The sequence below is a fragment of the Aythya marila genome (genome assembly GCF_965140915.1).
Source record: "Aythya marila genome assembly, chromosome: 3".
NCBI lineage: Eukaryota > Metazoa > Chordata > Aves > Anseriformes > Anatidae > Aythya > Aythya marila.
In genome coordinates, this window is record NC_139044.1 from 10,745,671 (window position 1) to 10,768,873 (window position 23,203).

Here is a 23,203-nt window from a genome sequence, read left to right on the forward strand (position 1 = left end):
GATTTGTGATGGTCTGAAAGCAGTTGTGCCCCCAAGTCGCGGGAGAGGCTGTGGTGGCTGGCTTCAGCGTGTCCCCACAGCATCCTCGAAGGGATTGTAATTCAAGTGGTGGTAGCTTCGTTTTCTTTTGAACAAAAACAAAGGAATTTGAGTCCAAAGCAGCTTTGCTTTGTGGCTTTAGTGACAAAACCCTTCATTTCCAACAGGTATTACCGTAATCCGATATTATAGTGAATATACTAAAATATCTATCTGGAGGGAGTGCCTTCGTCCCATGGCTCTGGGCAGAAATACAACAGCAAAATAACTTGGCTTATTGGCATCACCTACACAACGCCGTGCGTGCAGCGACAGCCCTTGCAGTGCCTCGAAATGGCTTTCAACAAGGTGAAAACCAAAAAAAAACCCCAACAATGTTGGCGAGTGAGACAGCTCATCCGTAACATGCAGGATGGCCTCACCGGGCTGACAGCTCTGGGGACCCGGGTGAGGAAGCTCTCTGCAGCTGCTTTTGTATAGAGAACGGTGTGACCTGCAGATGGAGGCTTTCGCCAGTGTCTTGGGCTTCGGAAAAACAAATATTCACTCAAAATAACATGAAAATAAATAAATAAATAAGCTTCCACTTCTTCCTGTTTTTATAGTTTGCTTGTTTCCTCAGTGTCGTGGGTTTGTCTCCAGGACTGTGGATTATTAATCTTCAGAGGATCAGGACCTTCATAGAAGTATTTCCTGTACATGTTTATCTGTCTCTTTAACAAATTAGTATCTACTTGTTCTCCTCTGAATTTGCCTGCAAATAGTAGGAAACTCTCCCTCGGTAATAAGGCTTTTTTGCTAGAAAAATATCTCGATGAATCGTTGCCAGGGGTTAAAGTACCTTCTGTATGACTTAGTCAATGGCATCCTTTAGGACATCTGCAAGTAGCCCCAAATTCCAGAGGTCACTGTCTTTGTGTGGGTTTTGGCAGCGCGCTGTTTCAGCTACACTCCATCTCTTTGGTTGGGTGCACATCTGTAAGTCTCCCATCCAAGTGTCACCTGGACAGCTGGAAAAAAAAGGGATGCTGCAGCATCTGGAGCTTGTTTCCAGACAGCCATGGGTTTCCATCAAGTCTGGTAGCAGGAAGGTGTGCACAAGGCAAGTGGTAGTCAGTAGAGGAGTCCCCAGTTTGTGGGACATCCAGCCCTTGTGTTGACCTGTCGCATTGGGGTGGCTGCCATCCTTTAAGCTGCTGCATGACTGACTTATACTGCTGTGGAAAGGGCCTGTGTGGTGGGCAGTGCGAGGAGCTTGCTGGTGTGATGCTATCAGCTGCTGGAGGCTGGTGCTGAGCACCCTTATGGCTTGTCCCCTTCCAGCGGCTGAATCAGTCCTGGAAAGGTGTGGGGTCTTTTTTTCAGTTTTGTTTTGTTTTGGCGGGGTGGGGGTGATGGTGAGTTTTGGCAGGCAACCTCTGATTTCCCATCTGGGTGCGAGTTGCTTTCAGAAGTTCACGCTCAGCTTGCCTTGGGGCAGTGTGTACATATTTCTGTCCCAGTAGCACGCTGCTACACCGTCACTGTTCTTCTCTGGATATCAATTTCTAGCAGACAACAAGGCCTTGCAGGGCAGTCCCAGCACGTCCTGCTTCCCTGGCAGTCTTGTCTCACAGCCAAAACATCCCACTCGAGTGCTGGGCACTGAGCTGCTGCTTGCACGAGTGCATGGGGGCATTTGGAGACCTTGCTGCCACCACTTCAGCCTTAAAACAGAAAAAGAGAAAGGGCTTGTAAAGCCCTGCTGAGGCTGATTTGCATGCAAGTCAGATTTTGCTGTGTGTTTGTAATTTGGCCATGCGCAGAGAGACGTGGAGGGTTACCTGCATCCCCTGTTAGTGCTGCAGATCCTGATGCAATTCCTTCCTGCCCTCTGCCCCTGCCGGTAAAGTGCGCGAGGAGCTTGGCTGCTTCAGAGCAGGGCTGCCCATCCTCAAACCAAGGCTCTTCCTTCCTAAAGTTTCTCCTGCTCCAATATCTCGGTGGGAATGACACAAATAACAGTAAGTCCTAAGCAAGCGAGGCAGATGCTCGTAATATAATTGGATGAAAGTGCATGCAGGAAAAGGGAAACCAGATATTGTGATGTTGTGTGTCGAAGGATAAGCTTGCGCCTACCAAGGTGTCTGTCAGTTTTGTGTTCTTGGTAAAGTGGAATTAAAGCTCTAGTTAAATCTGAGTTTAAGGAGGGGGGAGGTTAAAAAAAAGAAAAAAAAAAAAAAAAGCATTTTGGAGTCAGATAAAAACTTGTGGTTCCATTATCATCTGCTGCACACACGTCGAATGTGGTCGTAACACAGCTTGAGAAACTGAAAAACAAGTGAGAACTTGGAAAAAAAAAATCAGGGTATGTCAACTTCCTCCCTTCTAGGCATTAACTGCGTAATTTATTGGGCTATAGAGGGCTTTGCCCAAAGACAAAAGGCAAATAATTTCTTCTCAGAGGTCCTCAGCAAGAAGGTATCATTGCTTTTCTTCAGCATTCAAGTTCTGGTGTGATGTTCTTAAACTTTTGGAGGTTCAGCATGCGTAAGTGCAGCGTTGTGGCCTCCTGAGTGAATGGACTCGCTGGTACTTGGTATTTCCAAAACCTGGTGTTTTAGCCAGTTGTGTGGAGCACGGGTCTTCTGGCATACACCAGTAAGCCAGCAGGCGCAGATGGCAGCCCTAGATGATAAATCTGCACCAGAAATCCTGACTGAACGGGACGAGAAACTCCTTCCCCAGGGTCTGCTAGAAGACCATGGGAGGCTTCAGTCATCTTCAGGTACGCTCGAGGACTCTGTCCGTAGGCAGAAGTACCCAAAACTTTCACTTAAAAGGAATCAGCATGAAAACATGAATGTGCAGCATACTGAACAACTCGTCCTTATCCCAAGGTGCCGGATTCCCCTGGGGTGATCTCTCCAGATGAACCTTTCTGCCCTATGTGGCCGAAATCCTCCTTGCCGGTGCTGTATTCTGCTGGCACTCCAGCCCGCAGTATCTGACAGCACTGAAAATAGCTGCCCATTAAACAGAGCTCAGGAAGTACCGAGCTGTTAAATGGGACCTGCACGGTGGCTGGGGGGGGCACGCAACCGGCTGCAGCTTGAGGAAACGTTTGTTTGCTTGTTGTTTTTTGTTTTTGGTTTTTTTTTGGTTTTTTTTTTCAGCCCGTTCTGCTTTGCGAGGGAAGCGCAGGCAGAAATGTAAACAGGAAAGCCAATTGCAGTGAGAACAAAGTGGAAGTTAGGAGATGCACTCACTGGGCTGCAGGAAAGCAAAGGGACGGGTGAGAAAGCTCTGGCTGCTGTAGGACCTCCATCAGAAAGCTTACAGATAGCTAATGCTGGATGTGGCAATCCTAAATTATCAGTAAAGTAATTACAGTGCTACTAAAAATCACAGTAAGCTTCATGCATCTTCCTTTAAGTGTCTAAACCAGCAGCCAGCTCCCAGAGGCACTGGAAACAGCTGGCTGAAAGGAGGTGCAGTTGATGACAGCTCAAGTATATTATTTTGGGGCCGGTTAACATGATTTTATGGAAGTTTTCAGTGGATTTAAGAATGTGGCTGTATAAAGGTTATCTCACAGTGCTTGCCTCTAGGCCTGCTGAATCTTGCTACAAAAGATAGTGCCAGCCCTGATAAAGAGCACTAAGAGTGGCTTGAAATCTAAAAAGCACAGAGGAAATGGGAGAAAACAAGGAACTGGATGTGCATTGCCTATTGGTGTCTTCCAGTCTGGGGTACACATCGTTAGTCTGGGAGTGCTTGCTGGGAAGGATGTCATCCTGCAGCAAGGGAAAGTGAAGATGTGATGGTTTGGTGGTTAGAAGCTCAAAGAGCGCTCACTTTATTGTTTTTTAAAGGTGGTTGGGTGTTTTTGTTTTAGGAATCTTGGATTCTTCATCACATCAGATTTTCTCTTCAAGATAAACTGGCACAGAGAGTCACTTAGACCAGGCAGTCTGGATGAAAGCTGAAATAAAACTAAGTTTTAATTCAGGAACAACCAGCCAAGTCAAGCTTTTCAGTCTGTGTTATGAATGACCAGTCTTCCTCGGTGTTTTCTTGGGTGGATTCATACATCTGACCCCTGGTAGCAGTGATTGATCTTGGCTTGTGCAGGTGATGAGCTCTTCAGAGGGATGACTTGCAAGAAGCCATTAGCTCAGCTGTCGAGCTCTGCTGGCTGGCCAGCCTGTGAGATATCAATTCTGGTGGGAGAAAAGTGAATTCAGATGCAAACCATGGACAGGCAGGACATCAAAAGCATGTCTCCTTTGAACTAAGTGCCTAAGTGCAAAGAAAGGAAGGAGGAAGGTCTTGGTTTTTACCATTAGTTTTCAAGACAGTGAACATTTGCAGCTTGCCCTGTAATGCCAGAGTCCACGCTACACGAGAGCAAAGTACATTTTAGATTTCCTGCCGTGGGTTGCAGCTGTTTGACCAGGTATCAATTAGGAGCTATGGAGGAGCAGTTTAATTAGGAAATAAGCACACAAAGCCTTATTTCGGCACAGAGGAGCTGGGCATGTCTCATTTGTGTAACCTCTCTTACGGTCGGGGATGTTTGTTTGGAGGCAAGCAAGGCACTCAGCGGCCTGCCTTTGGTCTGTTGCAGGAAAATTAAATCCACATGGCCTCCACCCAGCACCTTCCTGCATGCTGGGAAGTACCCATCTATGCTGGGATCGGTGTTTATTGTCATCCATATGCACAAAAGTCTGTGCATCTGTAAGAATAACAGGTCTGGCCAAGGCTAAGCTTTTAAAATGCCCAGAAAAAAAAATGCTGTTACAATCAAGCGGGCCTTTTTCAACTGATGTACAAAGAGTTGCCTTGGTTTGCACAGTTTGAAATAGAAATGCTGCCTCTGAGTTGCTGTGCTCATTTAGCACCTCTGTATTTTATAAAGGGGTAATGTCTTTGCTGGGACCCGGGGTTGCACTGATGTACGTGCGGTGATGTGGGTGGTGAAGGGATACCTGTGGTCAGAGCGGTCCTCCAGCTTCAACGCTGAAATTTTTCTCTGTTCTTAGTTTTACTGCAGTGCTCAGGGTGCATTTGTGTTAGGAAATGTCATGCTTAGTGATGCTTAACATCCAGGTGAGCTCCGTATTGACAAACGCATACACAGGGTTGAGCCGTGCTGTGGCCAGAGATGCTCCAAGATGGGTGTTCACAGACCATCCACCCCCAGCAGGGTCCCTGACTGCAATCTGAAACAGTCAGTGAGACCTAATTGTTTGATACACATGTGGGATTTGCCATACTGCATCTGAAAGAAGCAGTGTTCAGCTGTACTTGTGGTACCTTGCTTTTTGGTACCAGGCTCCTGCCTGGGGGAGAAGAGGGACGGCACGGAGATGGTAGGGAAGAAAGAGCATTTCAGTGCCCCTTTGAATGCATGTTCAGGTGCAACCCATCTAAAACATCTGTAAACATCATAAAACATATGAAATCATACCTAGGAATCAGCTTTTACATGCTTTCTCCTATCTCAGCCATATACTTCTGTTCCCTCATCTCTCCCAAAGTGACTTGGATGAAGGCTGGATTTAAGGCAGCTTTGTGGGCAAGAAGGAGGGTGTGAATGAACTTAGATCTGTCTCAAACGCTGGGCAAAAAAAGCTACTCTGAAGATGTTTATAAAGTCTTTGGGGTTTGTTGTTTTGTTTTTAAGTGAAGGAAAAAAAAACGGGGAAGAGCAACATCCTTCGCCTCTCTCACAAGGAGCAACTTCTTGCTGGGTTCATGAGCCGCTGGGCTCGGTCCCGCGCCGTGCTGCTGAAGTTCAGCCCATTGAGATGACTGACACGAAAGGGACAAGGGGGTTTCCTCGTCCAAATCCCAGTTTCTCCAGCAGCTGCGGTGAGGAGGAGCTCCTCTCGCTCTGACCACAGTCCCGGCTCTTTGAACCGTGCTCGCAGTTGGCCGGCCGGCAGCAGGAAGCAGCTCCACCGCCTCGCTGGCTCTCCGGTTGCAATGTTTGCTTTAGTTTGCTAATAGCAGGAGCCTGCAGCAGCGTGCATCCCGCTCGAAACTGGGGAAAACGTGCCTATATGGGAGCAGTCGCTCACCTGGCCAAACCTGGAAATGCAGAAAAGCGTTAGGGGGTTTTTCACTGTAGCACCAAGCTGGCGGCGATAGGCACGCTAAGGTGGTTTTGGAGATGGTGGAATTAAAGGGGGAAAAAATGACAGAGGGAATTGAAAGAAAAAAAATAAAAAGCACAGCAGTATTGCCAGACTTGGAGGCTTGGAGGTGAGGTTTGTTAGCTTAGCCTCAAGTTTAAAGAATACTTGCAAAAGCAAGAAGCCAGCCAGGGGTTCAGTTGATGCTTACAAATATCCTGTGACTTGAGACTGGCTTCCTTTCGGAAGAAACCCTTGGGAACGGAGCTCGAAGCGAACCGAGTGAGGTACTTCTTGACCGATGCACTCGCTTCTCTGTGCGGATGGAAAGCCAGGCCACGACTTCAGTTGCATCCGCATGGGTCGAGCACGCCGCGGCGTTTATAGCAGGGAGCTTCTCCACGTCTTGTATTCTCACAGCATTTTGCCCTTCCTGGGTGAATCCTGGCACACCAGCAGATGGGTGACTTTGCAGAAAATCCCCACGTTGTGGTTTGACCCCATGCTGCACCTGGAGTTTTTAAGAGGGCCGGTGAACCTCTAGAAAAGCAGCAGGAGGGCAATGAAATGGGCAGGCACTGGGGAGATGTCAGTGCTTAAGCTGCTGTTTCAGAAACATGATTACAACATGGTTTATTCAAAGATAGTTTTGTCTTGCACTGGGAGGCTAATTTCATCTTCCCTTGTCCCTCGAGAGAAAAAAGCTTTAGAAACTGGACTTGCAGCAAAACGGGCAAGGCATCTTTGTTTTTTTGTTGTTTTTTTTTTTTCTGGCTGACTTGCTTTAGGCTTGTGTGCTGACTTCTCACTGGAGGCAGCTGAGGACAGGGCTGATGTTTGCTGTATTGAGCACTGAAGGGTAAAAGCAGTGCTGCTGCAGAGCCAGGAGAGGAAAGCAGCGAGCTGGGCTCGCAGGATGCTGTCGTGAAGAACTGAGCAAATGCTTCTGCCCTGGCTCCTCTGAGCGTCCCGGGCATTTTCACTTTACAGTCTGTTGTCTGCACAGCAAAACTGGGCTCAAGCCTCTGTGGTCTTGAGGTCAGTATTGCTGTGGTCCAAGCGTGAAGTTTCCAACACTGTGCATGGTTTTTGGTGATTATGTCCCTAAAATCCAGGGCACGGCTTTCCCAGAGGATGCTTTCAGGTAGCATCATCGTGGCCGCTATTCTCCATCCTGGGAAAAAGTGATGTTTGCTGCAACCTGAGGTTAAAGCATCTTGGATTTGAGGAAAGCTGAGCCTAGAAACATCTAAATTAGCTCTCTTTCCCCCGCTCCTCCAACCATCAGTGTAAATTAGTTCAGAAATCAGGCAAGTATTTTTAGAAGCTGGCTTCAGAGCCCCGGTGTCACAATTTTCATTCTTGCTGCTTGCACTGAGGCACTTCTTGAGCAATGTTTTTCGCCTTAAAATAATGGGGAGGACTTGAGGACAGCCGTGACACTCGGGGTGGCGCCGGGTGAGCTCCCCACGAGCCACGATGGGGCTTCTCCCAGCCCCTTGCTCTGAGCACACCGGCTTTTTGGGAATAAAGCACAGGCAGGGTGAGCGGGGAGGGGACGCCCACGCTCAACTTTGGACCTGGAGGCGTGAGTGACGTGCCCCAGGCTCCGGCACAACTTGCGACAATCCCCGGCAGCGCCTTGGCTCCGTGAGCCGCTGTTATTAGTTTATGGCAGCTGGATGGCCCTTGTTTGATTTTTATTATTTCTCCAAGCCTATCGGCGGGGCGGGGAAGCAGGGATCTTTGGTCGGTCGGTGCGCCCGCGAGCGAGCGGAGAGGAGAGGAGAGGAGCGGGGAGGATGTTGGCGAATGAGTAATGGTACAGCAGGGCTCTAACGTGCAGGATAGCTGGGGGATGAGTCACCCGGCACAATGCAGCACATCCGTCGAGGAGGCTGAATCACGCACAGGGGGGAAGCCGCCTGTCAGCCACCAGCTGGGCTGGGGTCAGCCCGAGGCGCGGCGGAGGCAAGGATGGTGACACGGAGCGACCCGGGGGCGCAATGTAGAGGAAATGGCATCCCCCGGCAGGTACGTGCCTTCCCTCGCGGCACCTTCGTTTTTTTTGCTCTGTTTTTCCCCCCCCTTCTTCCTCCATAGCCCTTCTGAATCCTCCCCAAGCCGGGTGGTTTAGCAGTGGATGCGTACAGCTGATCCGTGCAGGCTTTCTTCGCTGGTTCCGTGCCGTTTCTGCAGGAGCATCGAGTTCACGCCTGCCCTTTCTTAATTAATTATCCAGGGGGAAATGCCGAGGGTGCTGCAGGAGAGGCCCCTTGCCTCGCTTGCTGCCCTTCTCCAGCAGGGTGGAGGGGCTGAACAGAGCTGTAATGCAGGCTGGGTGTGCATGTTGGTTTTGATACAGTTAATCTCTTTTTGTTTTAAATGTATTTAGATGGCAAAAGATGAAAATGTTTTGATTTAAAGCGTCTGTTCTTCTCAACCTCCCCCCCCCGACCCCTGCCTTTTGTGCAGTAGATCTGACTGGAATTACAGAAAGGGTTTTTTGTTAGTTTGTTTGTACATTTGCACAATCCCATCGTCCGTCAGCCTGCCTCGCTGTGCGGGGGGAGAGCAGAGCTCCTTCCTTCACCCATCAAAATTAAAGGAGGGTGGGGGGGAAATGCAAAGTGCATAGGGGTCCTGGTGGTTTTTTCCTCTTCTTTGTCTATACTTATTAAACCATTTTCGTGCTCTGGAGTATCACCGTGTGTCATCACCACAGCTCACAGCGTGATTTATCTGTGACACACGGCAGCACAGGGAGGAATGGGATGCGGTGCCGGGTGTCACCACTGCCACCAGGCTATGGGGCCGTGGGAAGAGGGTCGTGTGGAGGTGGCATCGTCTTGTGCATCAGCCACATAGATCTGCCCATGGCACTCCTCTCTGGTTTTGGGTGAGCGGTGTCCAATCTCTAGGCGCATTTTACAGATTAAGGAGGGCAAGAAAACTCAAAAAAAGCATAATGTGTTTGCTTTGCTTGTTACTTTTATGTCTTATTTTTACTAAATATCATTCGTTAGCTAATGTATGATAGCTGTAACAGTGTTTGTGGTCAGTATATGGTAGAGAAAGTTGATAGAACTTGGTTGTGTCTTTAAATAAAAAAAAAGAAAAAAAGAAAAAAAATCAATTCAGGATGTAGATCTCATGCAACTACCTGGCTGGCTGGCCAGGCTTTTATGCGCTTTTTGCTTATCTTGCATGTGATATAAAACAAATACCATCTGTCATGCAATAACAACTTCCTTTCTCATTACAGTAAATGATAATGCTAATTAGCTTTCCTTGAAATCTGTTAATATTTTGTACCCTTGCATGAAACTACTGCGACTTGCATGTGCAACTTTGCCCGTGCTGCATGCCTAGCCAGTGTGCCACAGGGCAAATCAGTCAAATGAATTACCTTAATAAAATGATTTTTCTTGCCTTGCCCTTCCTTACAACTTTCCAAGACACGCTGCCGTGTGCAGCGGTGATGACTTACTGTAGGATCAATCCATTGAATGATTTAGAAGGAAAGTTAAAACTGCAAAACTGAAGGTCATTCAATAATCCATTGAGAAGGAGAGTTGGGGGGGCTTGGATGAGGTTTCCTCCAGCTCAGGAATGCTCGTCATTCATTTAAAAGTTTTGTCAGCAGGACAAAAGCCTCCGTGTGGGTTTTTGGGGCCCTTTGGGAGGTTTGGAGCAAGGGCCAGGTCTTGGCTTGCAGGCGAAGGCTTCCCGGACCCCGCTCTGCAGCCCCATCAGCGCTGGAAACGCGAGCAGCCCCGCAAGCAGGACAGGGCTGTTTCTCATAAGCTAAATAAAACCCCACTTCAGCGCTGAACAAAGGGTGTGCTGAAAGGCCTCATTGTTGGCCGCTGCCTTGTGGCTGGAGGGAGGTGCGGAGGTGGGTGGCTGGGCTCTTGCAGGTGTCTTGGTTTTCGAGAAGTCCTTTTCCCCCTGAAAACAAACAAACAAACACAACTGCTGTTAGTCTCTGCTACAAAGGCTTTTATGAGCGGGTGGTAACCGAGCTGCAGGGCTGGAAGCAAACCTTGGGGTGCAGCCGGGACGTGGCCAGTCTTTATCCTGTTTTGGGGGCCACTGGAGACCCAGAAAGGCAGCTGTTGTTATTATTATTATTATTATTATCCTCCTGAAATGGTGGATCAGCGTAAGAGCTGAGCGTGCTGCCAAGCTGGGCTCAGCAGCTCCATTGTAGGTGCGAGGGTATTGGAAGAGAAAACTCTTTTTTGGTTTCAGAGTGAAGCCGAATGCCACTACAAAATGCCAGGGAAGTTTTCTTGGTTTATTTAGGGAGGGAAACATCCTGAAACGGAGCTTGGGAGGTTAATCCTGGTGTAAGGTGAAGTGCCACAGGACACGCGTGCTGCAGGACTGGGCAGGCAGCGCTGGAGCGAGGCGTGTTGAGATCGGTTCGAACCGCCTCCTATCTACTTTGAGGTGGAAAACAAAATTTCCCAGAACGTCTTTTTATCCTGTCAGCGTTGGCTTTGAAAGTCAGGAAAAAATAGAGGTTGTAAGCTTGTTGTACCAGAGATCAGTTCTGCAGGGGTTCTGTGTTCTCGGTACAATGTAGTGATGAACACAAGGATGAATTTCTGGGTGCAAACCAGAAAGTTTCTGGTTCCCTGCTTCCTCTCCTCACCCCCTTGTCAATCCTGCCCTAGTGAGATGGGTACCAATGCATTGAAACTGGGGAGGTTTTCCACAGTTTTTGTACGGGTTCCATTTTAACGTTGGGTTTTACCAAAGCGGCACAGATGGCTTTTTTTTTTTTTTAACTTGCTGGTATTATAATGAAACAGTGATTTCCTGCTGGAAACCTAAATGATACTGAAATATCAAACCTTATTTTGCTGTGGCTCCGTGCACTCAGAATGCTCTTCCTTCTAACAAAGTGAAACGCTGTGGTTTCGAAGAGGAAAGTGCTGCAGATATTTCACCCTTGCTAGAAGGTTGAAGAACCGAGCGAGCATTAGATCAAGAAGACGGGACTCCAGGAATGGTAGTTTTCGGAGTTTCTGTAGATAGGTTGTGCCCCAGTGACTGCAGAGCTAAATTTGCATGTATCTGAATAGTTCAAACTGTGCTTAAACGCCCGCTGTCTGTGGTTGAGCTTTATAACCTAACCTCTGGCTGCATTAGTAGCCTCTTGCCATCCTTTTGGCTGTTCCCTGGGGGAATGCAGAGACATTAAAGACAAGAATCTGTGTTTTGGAAGCCCGTTAAATGCTCGTTTGATGGATGAGAGGGCAGCCTGGTGATGTCCAGCAGTAGGTGCCTACCAGACCTCTGTGTGGAAGCTGTAGATGTTCACAGCTGGTGGTGACGTTGTGCAGGGATGGAGGGGACTGTGACAGTGGTTTTGCGCCCGCCTGATCTGCTGTGGCAGCCTGGGTGGAAACTAGGAGTGAAGACAGTGAGGAACAAATTCCGGGTTGGATCTTTGTGGAGCAATTACCTTTCAGTCTGAGACCTGAATCTCTCCTGGCCTTGCCAGCTGGAAAGTCAAGATGGGAAGAAAATAATCAGTGAACTTAAGGCAGTGTTAGCGAGGAAGATCATAAGCTTACTTTCTTGTCAACTAGCCTTGCTAGCAAAGAACTGCTACCTCCTAAATATATATATATATATATGTATTGAATTACAGAAGGTGTTCAAGAGGAGTTTTAGAGGTTAAGGGCTTCTAGGAGAAGAATAGGCCCAGGCACTTTATTTGTCCATCCTCAAATCTGAAGGGTGCCATTTCCCATCCTCCAGCTAAACAAAAAATGGAAGCCTTATCCACCAAAGGAATTATAAAGTGCAGCAAAGTGCTTGTATCCCCCGTGAATGGAGCCGGTCTCTTAGACGCACAAATGCTTTGTAAAAGTTAGGTAACGCAGCTGTGATTCAGTTATCACAAAAATAATCATTCAGTCACTCCGTGTTTAGGAAAATTCTCAATATCCTTCAGAACAGCAATTACAAACGCACGCACTTTTTTTTTTTTTAATATATTTTTATATGTACGTATGCACACCCACGAGCTATAATTTTTAAAGGGCTCTCTTTCCCTTCCAATAAAAGCAGCACGTGGCTTGCTGTACTACCTCTCCTCCCCGGGTTCATTATGGTTTTTGTTCTGGGTGGGGCTGGCCAACAACCTGAGACAGCCCCAGCAGCAGCTGGCCGCCTGCCATGCAGCTGGGTGATCCCTGCGGATGCTTTCCTCTGCAGCTTTTCATGCTGCTGAAGACGAATCTGTAGGGTTAAGATAGCACAGGACTCCATTTAAGAGTGTAATTAAGAATAGTTTGCATGAAAGGCGTAGTATGCGGGCCGTAAACCCGACAATTAGAGCGGTCTTAAAGTTTTAGAAGCCCATAAAACGAGGGGAACTAAGGCTACTGCTGGATTTGGGGCTATTTTGTTTTTTTTTAACTACGTGAAAGATGTGCGTTATCTAATCCTTGGGGCAGTCAGTATCTCGCTAGTGGAAACAAACCAAATATTTTCACCTACCTCGTTACCATTCCTCCCGGAACAGCCGAATTGCCCAGCTGCCACCATAAAAGTGAAGGGGGCTGGCTTCAACGTGGCTGTTTGGCTTCGCGGTGCTCTGAACCAGCACGATGCCCGTGGGATCTGCAGCTTGCTCCTGAGCTCAGCGGGGTGTGATGGCTTGCAAGTAGCCAGAGCCTTGGTGCATTCACGTAAAGTTAAATCCCAGCAAAAATAAACAGCTTCCATGTGAAGGAAGCAAGGCCCGTATATGGACCTGAGGTATTTGAGGACCTCCCAGGCATTTATCAATGCTGGCATGAGGGGAAGGAGCACTGCCTATTCTAGGCTTATGGGCAGAAACTGCAGACACGATTTTGGCTTTAATGAAGCCTGGAAAATTCAACGTGCAGCTTGTAAGTCCTCATACAGTGACTACACTAAGCCGTCAATCCCTAATAAGCCTTAACCTTCTGGTTTTTGTTGCTTTTTTTTGGTTGTTGTTTGTTTTTCTTTCTTTTACTTTCCTAAGTCCCCTGGCATCAGCTGCGTGTTGGGAAACGTACATCTGGGGCTGGAGCCTGGTAGGAGCGGGTCCGGGCTCCCGGGGCAGTGCAGTGTCACTCATGACTTTTGATCCCGTAGGAAAGTGTGCCAAGGGATGATGTGAATGGAGCCAGAGGCGCTGCACTCCGCTTACCTTGCCAAAGGTGAACCCTTCTGCAGGACAAGGTCCTTTTCTAATAGGGGAGCAGAGGTCTTCTCGCCGTGGTGGGGGGTGGAAACCAGCTTCCCTTGCTCGATGTATTTAAGGAGGTAGCTCTTGAAAATGGGAGGACTTGAGTTTATATGGTACTTCGGATGGTTGGGAGTGAGAGATGGTGAGCAATAAGGAATGGAGTAAAATTCAGGTGTTCCTTCCACGTCAAAATCTGGTTCCTTCAAGTTCATCCCCTGCCACGTATTCTTGGAAAGCCAGCGAGAGATTCTGTACCATCAATACATCCTCTTCCCGTTAAAGCAAATTACTCAATTGCTCTGTTTGGGTCCAAAAAATTGCCATCCCAGCTTGTTTCCCCCTGGCCCTCTGTTATCACAAGAGTGTCTTAGCTGTGGGCAAACCGTGGTCCAAAACCTGGCCATCTTCCCACAGGCCTGATCAGGGTGCAGGAGGTGTCCCAGATGAGGATGTCAGGGACAGCCGAACCACGCTGGCTTCTAAAAAATGCCTCTCAAAAATGTTATTTTCAGTTTAACGAAGCACCCAGCTTTTCCCCTAGTAGGTGTCACACAGCTGTTGGGCACATGGGTGAAGTTGGTGGCCTCGGTAGCAGAGGTTGTCTCCCTGTCAGTGTGGACAGGAAAAGGAAAACTGGATGGCTCCAGGGCCCACCACAGTGTGGTTTTAATGTGGAGGGATGGTAGTCACAGCACCTCAATTTTACCTGTAGCATGCAAAAATAACTCTGAGCCTAGAAATCAGTGAGAGGTGATGGAAATGCAAATAATTGGAGGAAAATACAAAGTACTGAGTAACTGGTGATTTCTTGATTTTACTTTAAATGGGCGATTTCTGCAGCAAAGTAACTGAAGATTGCATTCCTGTTGGGACAGCCAAAGGCTCTGGCAGCAGAGTGGTAAATCACACAGGAAGCTGTATTGCAAGCAGCAGTTTTCAAGCCTGGAAGGCAAAGCAGCAGTTTGTATGGATGACTTTTGCAGGAGGATGGGGAGGGAGGTTTTATCTAGTGCCTCTGACCTCCGAAAAGAGCTTGAAATATAATGGGAATTCTCCAGAAGTGAGAGGAGTTACTGTAAAAACAGGACCAAAAAGGAGCCTTGGAGAACAGGAGATGGTTGAGACAGAAAGGCATAGCTGGCTTTCTTTGCCCTTTATCCATATAGACCGTATGGGAAGAATACAGAGAAGAAGACACAAATTAATCTGGATTGGAAGCAGTTTTTACAAAGTAGGAAATCAGCTGAAGTATTTTGCTTAATTCTAAGTATCAGGAAGCCAAGAGATCCAAGTTGCCGCAGGTAAAATGTAGAAATGGTTGTTCAATGGAAAATAAAAAGGTAACTGGATCCATTTATAGGCTCGCTTGCCTCATTTCCTGTACCAGCATGCTGCTCTGAGGACTCAGGGCAAAAAAAGTTGTTAAAAACCTTGTTTCTGGGTTTTGGGAGTGCCTGCCGTGTGCCAGCTGTGGTGCAGGTAGCATATCTGAGTGTGCTGAAAGGTTTTTTATCAGGCGGTGCAAAGTCCTCAGTGCAACAGGAGATGAAACCTAAGCGCGAGAGGTTAACAGCCTTCATCACGTAGGTCCAGCGAGAAGGTTGGAGTATCCATTAAAAAAATTGTTGGCGAAGGGGAAATTTCAGAGTGTGTTTTGGCAGATCTGTCCTGCTCTGGGGAGGGAGGAGCTGGTCCCAGGCATGTCCACCTCCATCCCTTGGTCTGTCCTCCAGATGGGTGTGAGACATCCTCTTCCAGCAGGAACCCTGCCGCAGCCTTGCACTTATTCGTGCTTTCCTTCTGCGTGAAGAATGCTGCAGCCTTTAATTTTGGATAGAAAGGACCTGTTCTCTTGTCATGTTGCATGGGATGCTGCAAAAAACGTCCAGATACAGAGCTTTCCTAAACGAGGAATTTCTTCCCCTAGGGATCCTCTTGGAGCCCCATAAAGATTGAGTTTTTTCGTCCTGATGAGCTCACTTGGAGACCTGGAGATGGACAATTCCTCTGCAATTTTCTTTTGTGTCCTTTTTCTTAGCCCGTGTTAGTGTTTCCCTCTTTCTCCCAGGTTGGAGTGCCCTGTGGTGCCTTTGTGGGCCTTGTTGGGTGTCTTGGTTGCAGAGCTACTAAGACCCCCAACATGGCCCACAAACCAGGCCCACAAACCACAAACTGACGTCCAGCCACGCTGTGGTGGCCTCCCCGTGAGGACTGATGTCCCCATCAGACACTGGAGCAAAGAGCCTGTGGAGGGGATGCAGGGGAGGCCTGTGGAAGTGGAGGCCCCCACTGAGGAGGATTTTGTGACCTGTCACAGTGGGTGCTTGCTTCCAGAATAGTTTTTTTCAAGGTTATGGCATGCTGCCTTTGAAAGCCCCTCAGGGAGGTGGTGGAGCTGTTTTACAGACACGGTGTGGTCCTCATGGTCCTGCTGATCTGAGCTAAGCTGGTTCCTGGCTCCTTTCTGCTGAGGTACCAGCTGGAGCCACGCTGTGTTTTTCCTGCAAGGCTGTCCAAGTTGTGGAGGAATTTGAGTGCCGTCTCCCAAACCCCAGCTCACTAACATGAATTCATGGGTTATGTGCGCTGCGTGCTCCTTCTGACACCATGAAGACCTGAGACTCTAACGCATCCCACGGCGGTGCTGGCCTCAAGGTGTTGCGTGGCTTGGTCCCCATCCCCAATGGCATAAGAGACAGGGCATCCGGGACCACGGGTTGTTTGATATTGATACCATCTCTGTGTTGATCAACGGGGTCGTTCCTGGCTGTTTGGTGTGTCTCTTCCCTCCAGTGGCTTGAGCAGCCATGCCCTGGGGAGGTGGCCCGCCATCCTGGGCATACGCTCTGCAAACGCACTGCGGCGGGAGGAGGAGTGCCGTCCAAATACCGCCCTCGAGACAAACACCCCGATGAGACTGTGTGATGCTCACAAAAGGTTTTGTTTTGTTTTGTTACCATTGCAGTGACAGCTATATTGTGCGAGTCAAAGCTGTGGTTATGACCCGAGATGACTCCAGTGGGGGATGGTTGCCACAAGAAGGAGGCGGTCTCAGTAGAGTTGGCGTCTGCAAGGTCACATACCCGGAGGGCAATGGAAGAAGTGGATTTCTAATCCATGGTGAAAGGCAGAAAGACAAACTGGTAATAGAACCTAATTCAACTTTTGTCTGTTCTTATAATGAGAATTATCCCGAATCTGATGCTATTGTGTTCTTGTGCAAGTTTAAAAGAAATAAAAATAAAAAAGGCATGTGCAGATAGTGCCAGATCGGACAAAACAATCCCAGCCTCATCTAGAAGGTTACTGAATTGCTGTCTCTCGCTGTCTGGGCTGTCGTGCTGCCACCGGGAAGGAGCAGGTAAATTTTCAACACCCGTGTGCCAAGATCCCCCTCTGATCCCTTGAAAAAGGGCCCGTGTTTTTCTCAGCTCTAGCAGGGGTATGTGAGAAGTGAATTGAAGTGTAAAGAATCCATGAAGCCAGTCACATTGCACTGAGTAATGCAGCGCAAGCCTTTAAAAACGGCAATGAATTATTTATGCTGCGTGCTGCTCAAGGTTCGAACGAGCAGAGTGAGAATATGAAGACAAGTTGTCTCTTATGAATTGACGCACTCGGTTTCTTCTGGTAGCTGTTTATCTGAAAAAAGAGGGCTTTTCTTTCCCGTACAAAGCAAATTAATAAAGCCACTTCCCTGTTTGCAGAGTCTGTTTGGGATGTTGTATTTTGTTACGGTGTTTTTATGTATTTGATTCTTCTGAAATCCTCTCCTGTTGAAGAGATGGGCTGGCTTAAAAATAGGATCCCCACACAGGCTCAGGGAAAAAAAAAAAAAAAAAAAAGGAAAAAAGTATAATTCAAGATGGAAATGATCTTGCTTTGAAAAGTTCTGGTGTTTTAAAGCTGTATAAAGTACAGCTTGTCTTTAGCATTGCTGTTTTGCTTGGGATGCTTTTTTGAAGTTATTTTTGAGCTATGCTTATGGTTTTGGGGGAGCGGGGGAAGACTTAGAAGCCATTCCCATTCTCCTTGGGTATCTCCCTAGAAATGGATTTTGGCACAGCAGTGTCCGGGGGGTGAAGGAGGAAAAAAAAGGTGGGGGAACGTAACAGCACCTCCTAAATCTGCTCCAGCAAGCGAGCACCTACTTAAACCCTAATAAGAAGATGAATGTGTGATGGTTACGAGAACAATTAAAGTGTCTGGTGTTTATTAGTCATAATTTAGTAGGGAAGGATGTTCCCCGACCAGTGTAGCGCGAATCATGACTTGGCTTGCTTTTGGGGAGAGGAAAGCTCTGGTCGGGGCTGAAGCGGTGACAGCTCTGTCCTTCGCGTGGGAAAAGTGACTTTGCTCCTCTCTTGGGCTCGCGCCCTCCCAGGTGGTGCTGGAGTGCTTCGTGAAGAAGGACCTGGTGTACACCAAGGCGAACCCAACCTTCCACCACTGGAAAGTCGACAACAGGAAGTTTGGGCTCACTTTTCAAAGCCCCGCTGACGCTCGGGCCTTTGACAGAGGCGTGAGGAAAGCCATCGAGGACCTCATTGAAGGTACCGAGGTGCATGGAGACCTGGGGAAGAGGGTTTGCAGCTAGGAGATGGGAAGATGCAGGGGTTTTAAATCAAGCCTTGGGCTTGCAAGTCTCTCTCTAGCACTTCCAAGTGTAGTCCAGCATTATCCATTATCCGAGCCAGCCCCAGCTCACTTCAGAGAGCTGTGTCTCCTAATCCTTTATGGAGGGAAGGGATTTAAGTCCAAATATTTTCCCATCGTATCTGGCCTGGTCTGTCAGGATTTCACCCGTTAATTATTATCTGGTCTGTTATTAATGCTTTTTCGATAGGCTTGGGTTTCGTGCTTGGGATGACAGCAACAGCCCGGGCTCGTCTTTATGTGCAGCCGAATTTAGTTTTGCTAAGTCTTTGTTAAATCATAGGATGAATTCCTGCACGGAGCTGAATAAAAACTGTTTTGTTTTTGCAGTAATTAGTTTTGTCTGTCTCCGCTTGGTTGAATGGTTGCTCTTGAAGACTTTGTTGTGTTGTTGTTGTTTTTTTTTTTTTTTTAATTCTGTTAAAAAATGCATTTGAATTGCCTGTGCTTTGAAGTTGTCATAAATTCTTCCTTTTCACATCTCATTGCAATCAGTCATAATACAGCCATAATTCAATACTACTTTCCTTTATTTTATTTTAATGAAAATGAATTCATTATGGGTTCTTTGCTTGGTTTTAGCCATGCCGCTTTATGTAGGACTCAGTGCTCTAAAGCCTTTCTCCTCCTCACCCCGTTTGATCAGAGCAGTGTTGTGTCCATCTGGTTTTGGTGAATTGTGTTTTGAGGACGTTTGCTCCCTAAGACACCTTCAGCTTTTGGATGTCCTTGCTTTAACATGGAAGTGGTAGCTACTGGGAGGGAATTACCAGGAAAGTGCCACGGGGGGGTAAATATTCATCTCACCGGTTTGAGGAAGGATCTTCCCAACTAGTTGTTCATTTGCTCTTTCCTGTGCCATTTACCTGAACAAGTCACGTTTAGACCCCCTGCTTCCTTGCATGCCAAAACTGGGAAGTGTTTTGAGTCATAAAAGCAATGTTTTATCTTTGTGGCACAGGACCATGCAGAGTTATAGCTCAGTTGTATTGAGTGGTATTTTAGAGGTGCTGCTATGGGGCAGATCCTACACTGCTCTTTCTAATCCATTTTACAGTGGAAGTATTTAAAATCAAGTTCTGCTGTATCTCAGATACTTCAAAATCAGCAAATCTATATTTATCACATTAACAGCACAGTCTGATCCTCATGAATGTGCTCCTACTTAACTTCCAAATAAGGCTTTCTGAATGAAAAACAATCACTGGCACGTGCACACACAGTGTCAGGCCTTGGGTTTCACTTAGCATTCAGTTTTTGTTCACTTCATCAGATTTAGCAGGTAATATTAAGCACAACAAACCGTGCATCTGAAGCTTCAATTTATTAAGTCACTGCTTTATCTGGTAGGTTATTTCATGTAGCATCAGAAGTATCTTTAAGTTTTCTGCACAAGTACAGTAATCCTGGGCAGCTCTGGAGGGAGTCTGGATTTTTATTTTTATTTTTTTTTACTTTTAAAGCTAATATAGCAAACGGCATGAATGTTTTCACATTACTTAGTGTTTTAAGTGGGCTTTCACACTTAGCTCTGCACATCTTCGTGATTACGCAACCGAACGCAGCCGGGGCTGGTGCAGTTTAGCATTATATAAAGCACGTTATTTCAGAAAAATTTCCAGAGCGAAGGTGGTACCAAGCATTTAACTATTTCACTCAGGGATGCAATGTGGTTCAAACTCAAATGAAGCAGCTCCTCAGGGGGCACCCGTGGGGTGTGGGAAGAGGTCATAAGGAGGGTTTTTTGATAAAACTTCCCATTTTCCAAGCAGTTGCTAGTATTTTAGTCTTGTTCATGGTTTTATCTATTTCAGATCCTTTCATGTTGCTTACATGGAGAAGGATGCTTCTCTGACAAATAGCTAATAGCACAGCAGACCTTTACAGTATTTAATAACTTCCTAAATTACAACAACAACAATAAAAAAGCACAATCTAACTCTTCCCTTTCAAAGTGAGGTTTGTTTTTCAATAAAAGGTGATTTCCCCCTCCAGTTTTAAGGAATAGATGGAGAATAACCCATGTGTGGTTTCTTGACAGCTGAGGGTCTGGCCGTGAGCAGTGTTTAGTATGTGGCTTTACCATTCAGAAATGAAAGCCTTCTGCAATTGGAAATGCTAAATGCTATTTTTAACATAGCTAATTAGCATTGGCAGCCATGCAGTTACATGTCAAGAAACACTTTCAGATTCTACCTTTCCAACACAGCTAGCAGCAGGTGTTTTTTCTTCCTTCATTTAAGCCACTCTTTTACATATATCCAACACATAAAGTTGTTAGCCTCCAAGTGTTCACCAACCTAATAATAATGGGGGAAAAAAATTCGCAATGTCATGTTTTTTAAAAAAATGTTTCTTTCTAGGGTCTACTACTTCCTCATCAACGCTTCACAACGAGGCTGAGGTCGGTGACGATGATGTCTTCACAGTAAGTTCATCTCCCTTGAGGTCATTCTCCTTTATGCTCTGGTTTTGCATGGTCAGGTTTAAAAGTTAGTGTGTTTCTTTTTCTTTTGCATTTTATTACCTGGGATTGGTTTCCGGCCTTAATCTTGTTTGGTCAGTGGGTGTGTTTTATTTGATGCAAGTAGGTAAACTTTTGCAGAAGCATTTGCTTTCTGTTGGGCTCCCATTGCCACGTGAAAACCGTGACAGAGCAGAGCAGATGTTGTCAGGGCTGAAAGTGAGCAAATAATCCTTCTCTGGTTTAATATGCCTTGGTGTGAGTGGTGTGTGCACCTCTTTATCTCTCTCTCTCTGTCCTTAGCCTTCCCACAAACTACAGTAGGTGGCCAACTCTCAGGTGTGCAGTCAAGGAAATGAAATTCTGAAAAGTTGACTTTGCTATTGGGAGCAAAAGCCAACTCTGAAGGTGTCTTGCGAGTACGTGAAGGTAGAAAGTTCAAGCAAGCATTTTTCAGCTGGAGAAAGGCACGGTGACATGCGATCTACCTAACCAGCGGTGGCTTAAGTAGGAGCGAGTTGCTTGTATTTAATTTGTGGTAAGGTCTAAGATGCATTTTGGAGCTTTTCTGAAACAGAAGAAGCTTCCATCCCCGCTGCACTCGCATGCTGTAAAAGAGGGGGGAAAAAACAAAAAACAGTGAATATGTCGGATGAAATTGTAATCCGATCACGGATATTCCATGGGCCAAAAGAAAAAAAAAACGCCACTCACAATGAATACTTTGTTTTATTGCACTTATTTGCCCGGCTCCGCTCGCAAACCCTCGGGCGCACGTGTGCGTGCCTTCGTTCCGTGATAAATGCCCCCGTTGTCCCGCGGCGCAGGTGGGGACGGGTCGCAAGGTGGGATGTGTGGCTGCAGGCGATTCCTCGCTCGAAAAAACATCTTCTGGGACCATTCCTTGCATCTGGAGGGCAAACAGGGAGGAGCTGAGGATGGGGAGACGTGCCGCCAAGCCGCTCGGAAACGGCTGCAGGCAAGCATCCCGAAGTCGAAAGGTGGTGGTTTGCTTCTTTTTTTTTTTTTTTTTTTTTTTTTTAGGGCGACTTTGGCCGGTGTGGGACCAGGTTTCCTGCCGTGCTTTGACCCGATGGCTGGCACGTTGTCCGCGCCTGTCCTTTTGTCACGGCTCGGGGAGACAAACAACAGCAGGCAGGGTTAAAAGGTGACTTCCTGCGCTCCGCAGCAAAACCATCATTAGCAGCTGCTTCCCAGCTACCTGCCAGGGGTGATTTATAGGCACCGAGCAGGGGGAGGCCCCGCTGGAGCCGGGGCAGTTTACCGATTTGTGCTGTTTTGTCCCAAAAGTGGCTGGAGTCCGCAGGCGAGCAGTGCTCTGCCGGGCTGGACGTTGTGCTGGAAGCGTGTGCGGCTCTTCTGTGCTCATCCGAGTGGGGCTGATCTCCGAAACGTGCCTTAGGTGGGCGTCCATGGGCCAGCTCTCACTGGGTTAGGCACAGAAATATTCTGTGTTAAAGCAACGAAAAGTAGCCTAATAGCCTACAGAAATAGCAAAGGGTATATTTTTTATTTTTACTAAAGCCCAGCCAGCTGACGTGTAGGGAGCTGGGAGTGCTCCTGTATTTCTCCACCAGCTCCGTCTTGTGCTGACTTTTAAACTGTTAGGGTGCTTTGAACCAAGAGGAGGGCTGTTGCCATTCAGTACGTGCTGCCTCACACCAGGAAAGCTGGACGGACCACGCAGCGGCTGCATCGAAACAGCTCCAACTCCTCCCGTATTCAGCCAAAACGCAGCGAGATGTTCCCCTCTCCTTGACCCCAGCGAGGTGTCGGATCACCCCCCACCGCGACGATATTTATGGGTAGGATGCTCGGTGGCGAGGGAGGAACAAGCTGCTCGATAGCATCCGCGTGCAAATCATCACCCAGCTGGGATCCACGGGGACCTTCACACCTCGGCTTCTGCTGGGGTTTTGTGCACGTTTTGGCACGCTGGTTGGGCTCCAGCGTAGCAAGAGGACTTCGCCGATGGTGGTAGCTCATGGGGTGCTGCTGTCGAGCTGTCACAGGGATGGGTGGGTTTACTCCAAAAATCAGGCTTGTTCCCAAGGATCTCTTCCCTGTTTTCTTGGGTTGAAGGAAGTCCTTGAATTCCCATTTACCTGTGGACCCTGGTTGGTGATGGTGAAGCCTGAGATCTGCATAAGCCTGAAATAAAACACTAAAGTGTAGAGAGATTTTAGACTGGAAGACATTAATGTGTAGTGGGTTTGTTGTTGTTTTTTTTTTTTTCCCTCACTGTTTTTGTTAGTTTATTTTAACCTTTCTGTTCCATTCTTCCTTTCATCTTCTTTTGGACTTGCGTCTCACAGTCCATTTGGTCATCCTTGCTCACACAACTTTATTACAACTCTCCTGTAAGCTCTTTTTCCCCAGCCACAGCAATGGATTTTTAGGGCTCGGTTTCTTTGCTCTGTTTTAAAGAGAAAGTACATTTGTTCTTTTTATTTCCTAAGGTAGTTATTAAAATCTTCACAGTCCTCCCCCTCTCCCACACATGCATGAATAAACTTAACTGCGTGTGGCAGAATTTTCAAAAGCATCTGCATGATTGAGTCATTTAAGCAGTCATTTACGCGGCTCTGAAAATCCCAGCCGTCGCCACTGCACGGCTGCCTCAAAGACTTTGCTCCGAGGTCCTTCCTCTCCTTGAAGTCGTTT

At 47.3% G+C, this 23,203-nt stretch overlaps 1 protein-coding gene across 1 annotated transcript in view; it reads left to right on the plus strand.

The window, feature by feature from the left end:
* SPRED2 (sprouty related EVH1 domain containing 2) overlaps positions 1-23,203 on the plus strand; it is a 60,006-nt gene that overhangs the window by 17,794 nt on the left and 19,009 nt on the right. Inside the window, exons 2-4 of the mRNA XM_082756898.1 lie at positions 16,364-16,541; positions 17,783-17,951; positions 20,418-20,482. Coding sequence (XP_082613024.1) covers positions 16,364-16,541; positions 17,783-17,951; positions 20,418-20,482 — 412 coding nt within the window. The remainder of the gene's footprint in view (positions 1-16,363; positions 16,542-17,782; positions 17,952-20,417; positions 20,483-23,203) is intronic.